The sequence below is a fragment of the Lactuca saligna genome, chromosome 6 (genome assembly GCF_052625555.1).
Source record: "Lactuca saligna cultivar CGN05327 chromosome 6, ASM5262555v1, whole genome shotgun sequence".
Classification (NCBI taxonomy): domain Eukaryota; kingdom Viridiplantae; phylum Streptophyta; class Magnoliopsida; order Asterales; family Asteraceae; genus Lactuca; species Lactuca saligna.
Window position 1 is genome coordinate 131,248,881 of NC_136422.1, and position 5,303 is coordinate 131,254,183.

The window sequence follows — 5,303 nt, forward strand, 5'->3', positions numbered from 1 at the left end:
GAAAGAAAAACACGCCTACATGGCGTGTTTATTAACAGGCTATTCACAAATATCATACAAATCAATCATATGCAACTCCATTCACAACATTCTATGTAGAAAAAGAATCAACGAATAATAACAAAGACTTACATGTGCATTAGTAAAAGATATGTCAACATCTTCCCATTGTCGGATGCAATCGTAGGTTTACTTCAAGTTTTCTCTACTCCTTTCACAAAAAGATATAAAAGTCTAGATATTTCTCAAATTCAGGCTTTTACTGAGTCAACTTTCTTTTTGTTCAGATTTACTCATGCCTCAAAGCTTCGGATAATATGTTGCTTTGTAAAGGCTTCATATTCACATGGATGCTCTCCTTGATAAAATCCCTCAACTTAATAGAATTTCCACTTGGGTCTTTTGGGAAGTCCTGATTTGATTGAAACGATTCATCAAAAATTGAAGCTAGCAAGTAAAGATTAGCAAAAAGTGAGAAAAATCATATAATGTACATTTTCCCAGTTCGGATTCAAGATTACATCCATAGTGATTGTACCTTCCAGGACTAAAATCAAGAAGATGAAGATAAGGTGGAGGCGTGAGGACCTTTGATAGAGCAGTGATAGGGGGAAAAGGATGCAGTCGAAAACAAGCCCTAGGTTTGAACAAAGTGGTCGTTCGATGCAGACGAAAAAGAGGGTGGTATATAGGGTTTTAAACTGATTTCCATTATCTAAAGGAGGCATTAAATGACTTATTATTTTTTACCATAATTAGATATACTAAGTTTACCATTATACCATTTATTAATTTATTTAATGATTTATTGTTTCTTGAATTCTCATTTATGCATACATGTATACAATAGTTGTTAGAAACATTTGAACTTCTCTCTCTCTCTCTCTGTCTCTCTCTCTCTATATATATATATATATATATATATATATATATATATATATATATATATATATATATATATATATATATATATATATATATATATATATATATATATAAACCGGTAATTTTCGTTTCATTTTTGTGTTGAAAATTTGAACCTTAAACGTATCTGTTTAATTTCCGTATGGTGTTGTGTTAATACGTTTGGGTAAAAATCTCTAACCTAAACTTGTTTATTTGCATGTTGTGTTTGTGATGTGTTAAAAATTGTCTCCCTTAGTTGAGTAAATGTTTTGTTTGTATTTGTATTTGTTTTAATTCAAAAATATAGAATTCAATTAAAAGCTTACTCTTTATATATATATATATATATATATATATATATATATATATATATATATATATATATATATATATCTTAAAGTTCTGAAAAATTTTAACAGTAAAGTGGTGTATTTTTGGTCACTTTTGGTCCTCCACTATTTACAACATTGATCATTTACCTTTATGCTTTGGTTCACAAACAACCATTTAACTTTGATTTGAATTTTTCATAACCCTCGCTTTTTATTACATATTACTATGTTATAACCCGTGATAATCATGGTTATAAAATAGATTAAATATTTATAAGAAAGCTTATAATTACTAATCAATTATTGTAAATAAATTATTAATTAAGATATATATTTTTCTATTTATATAAAATTATAATCGTTGTTTTAAATGAAAATGTGAAATCGAAAGGATAATATTATGCTTAATTGAGGACAGTGATGGAATCCGAAATTACTGTTTTACTCATAATCTAATTTGTTTATTAATTTATATTTCTCTTTTTCGTTTTAAATTAATGTTTTGTTTATTAGAAAATACTCGTCCAATACTATAAAGTCACCCACTACCTGCCATCACCACCTCCACCACCGCCAAAATTACATAAATAGTCCATATGGTTTATCCATGGTCACAAATTCAGTCCCTACTACCTGAAAAGAACAAATTACCCTCATATTAACGGACAAAAATTAATGGTCTATATTTTCCGGATTGGTTTTCCGGCCGCTGCCATAAATGACAATAAAGTTTAATTTGTGACACCATTTCTTTATTTTCCTCATTTATTGTAAGAAATAAATATTTAGATTTATTTACTTATATAATTAGATGACATTGTTTATCTTTTTTTATTGGATTATCTCAATTCAATTCAACATGCTAATTTACTTTACAAAACAAAACCTTCTAATTTCGTAAACTCCTTTCTAATTTCGGCAACTCCTTTCTAGTTTAAGATAAAGGTTTTGTTTTTGAGAGCAACTGAATTACCGAGAATTTGATCCAAGAACCTAAAACAATCTACAAGATTTGAACAGATATGACCAGCATTTTCTTAGCCCGTCTAATCATGTCTTAAGTCAATCATTCCATGTTTCTAAAATAAATACTATATTAAAATTTCAACTACTACTTGCCTTCTATTTTATTAAAAGAGCATTGATTACTTTCATGACTTCCTACCCAACACTTATCAAATATCACCAACAAAAAAACAAACTTCCTAATTGTTCATCTTTATAAGTTTTCTCAATCTTTACTTCAAAACCCGGACCCCATATTTGTATTTTGTTTACAACCTTCAAGACGCCATTGATGCAGCAGTTAATATGTCTTCTTTAAGCTTGAGAAGACATGGAAAGAGTTTATAGCTCTTAAATATCTGTAAATACTTTTGTACCTTAAGAATTTTTTTGTTTTAATGTATATTTTAGCTGTTAATAAGAGCTTTTGCGTACAACTTTTAATCTTATGGGGTCTTTGAAGGATCCAAAAACATGGATTCCTCATATAAACCCTAAAGATTGTTCCAAAAAGATCTGCAACATATACTGTACAAAGTGGTGTCAGTACGTTATCCTCCCTTCACCTCCGCCACCGGCACCACAGGATGATTTGGGTGGTGCCAAACTCTCACCGGTGGTAATTGTTATCATTTCTCTAATCGGAAGTTTTTTCCTTTTGATGGGTTACTACGTTGTAATCTCGCGTTACTGTTTAAGAAACAATGATTCATCCGAGTCATTAAACACATCAACTGAGAATCAAGAAACCCATGATCCCGAAATGGGAGTAGATGGTCATGGTGAAGATCATCACGATCCATTGATCTATGTACCATGGCTTGTTTTAGGTAGGGGTCTGGATGAGGCTTTGATCAAGTCCATCACGATATGTAAGTACAAGAGAGGCGATGGATTGGTCTCGTGTACAGATTGTTCGGTTTGTTTAGGGGAGTTTCAAGAAGATGAGAGCATTAAGCTTCTACCAAAGTGTAGCCATGCATTTCATGTGTATTGTATTGACACATGGCTCAAAAGTCACTCGAATTGTCCGTTGTGTAGAGCAAAAGTATGTTGTGATATTAAAGCTTCGCCGCTAATCTCCCAGCCACCACCACCTCCTCCTCCGCGGCCACCATCTCCACCACCACCAGTGATGACTAGCGACTTAGAAGGACGAGATGTTGCTATTGAGATCGGAGAAGAGGGTTTTAGGAAGATTAAAAGATCTAAATCTTTGACCTATTTGTGTCAAACTCGAGCTTCAGTTGCCGAAGTTATGTTCTTTGATCAAGCCGAAGAAATGGCACGACAACAAATCCAATTGGGGAGCGACGCCGGATCATCTAGGATGATTTGGAGAGAAACAAGGGTTTAATATTTGCTATGTGTGAGCCATTTTGGTGTGAAAAGATCATGTTCAAGTGGCAAGTTTCATTTGTTTATTAGAGAGGGTGGATAGACTAGGGTTTGCTTTTAAAACTACCGTCAATTTTTTATGGTTAGTTAGCAATTAGTTTCATGTACTTGCAATTATTACTGTATATATGTACTCAAAAGGAGAATGCTTAAAGATTCGATGATGATCCACATTGAAACATGACATGAACTTAAGGCTAAATAGAAGATGATACTGTACACCAGTATTGAGTGATATGTTGATATTTTATTTCATTTGTAACACATTAATACATTGTCATGCACTCTACATTCATATTAGCATTTTTTTTTTTATCCATTTTGCATTCTAATCATTTCATGTGTGTTACATGGTTGGGTTTCACATGTTATATAATATGCGATATTGTATGCTAATTGGGATAATGGGATTGCCTTTTGAAGGCAAGAAGAATAAAAATAGAGAGAAGGCAATGAAATTCATGAATCACGGAAGCTGTTGAACAGGTATCGGAAGCCTGTTGAACAGGTATCAACTATCAAGTGCAATCTGAAGCCCACATTTGAGAACAATAAAAGCCCAACATCGGAAGCCCAACATGCTAATAACAAATAACAAGTACCGTTTTTAGATCTCGACTTTTATACTTACGCTTCATTCGCATTAGTTTTTATTCCATATTATTTGTCTCGATTCTTATTTTATGATTAAATTCACTGTTTACTAACTACTTTTTCCAAGCTTTTACATAGCTTAATATATATATATATATATATATATATATATATATATATATATATATATATATATATATATATATATATATATATATATATATATATATTACAATGCATTAAAGTACATTTTATTCAGTGGATATTATAATCTAACTTTGATTGCTTATTATTAACTTGATGATTATTAATGTTCGATTAGTCGGTATTTAGTCACCCCTGAGTCCCTCTTCGGTGCATGATTATCATCTTGAACATATAATGTCTTGGGAATTATTGTTATATAATACACAACATATATTAGATGGAAAATAAGATTATGATCACCGGAGAGAGAGAGAGAGAGAGAGAGAGAGAGAGAGAGAGAGAGAGAGAGAGAGAGAGAGAGAGAGAGAGAGAGAGAGAGAGAGAGAGAGAGAGAGAGATTTGCCCATATGCCTTTGTTATATTGTTTCATTTCACATTTTTTACATTTCCAAAATACAAGATTTGGTTTCTTGTTGGATCCTTTTTGGTTGTCATCTTTCTTTTGGTTTGTTTCCTTTATATTGTTTCTTTTTCCATATTCCACCTATTAAAAGATGATGGATTAGGAATATCTATGTCATTTCCTTCACGATTTTCTTGAAGCCATAAAGATTCCCGATATGTAGGTAGTTACCTTGTGCCACGATGTGGTGGTTGGAGCACCACGGTGTGGCATGCCAAATTCATGAATGCGTATCCACGATGGCCTTCAGAATGTGTCGAGAGGGAGGTCAAGACGTAACAGCAGTTGCAGTCCAAGCCCATGATCTTTTAGGTTTCTTCAATATTTAAGACCCTAAAATCAAGGTTTAACGCATTCTCTTCAGCCTCCAAATCTTTCAACGAAACCCTAGTATCCATTTTGATTTCTTCAGCTTTTGGTGGTGTTTTTGTTGTCTTGAATATGAAGGGAGCATCCTT

The 5,303-nt window shown here is 32.3% G+C and overlaps 1 protein-coding gene across 1 annotated transcript; it reads left to right on the plus strand.

Annotated features, from left to right (window-relative positions):
* The first annotated feature begins 2,405 nt into the window (after positions 1 to 2,405).
* Positions 2,406 to 3,891, plus strand: LOC144999624 (RING-H2 finger protein ATL52-like). Its single transcript, XM_078958751.1, has one exon. The coding sequence runs from the start codon at positions 2,692 to 2,694 to the stop codon at positions 3,598 to 3,600; it is 909 nt and encodes a 302-aa protein (XP_078814877.1). The 5' UTR covers positions 2,406 to 2,691; the 3' UTR covers positions 3,601 to 3,891.
* The last annotated feature ends 1,412 nt before the right edge of the window (positions 3,892 to 5,303 follow it).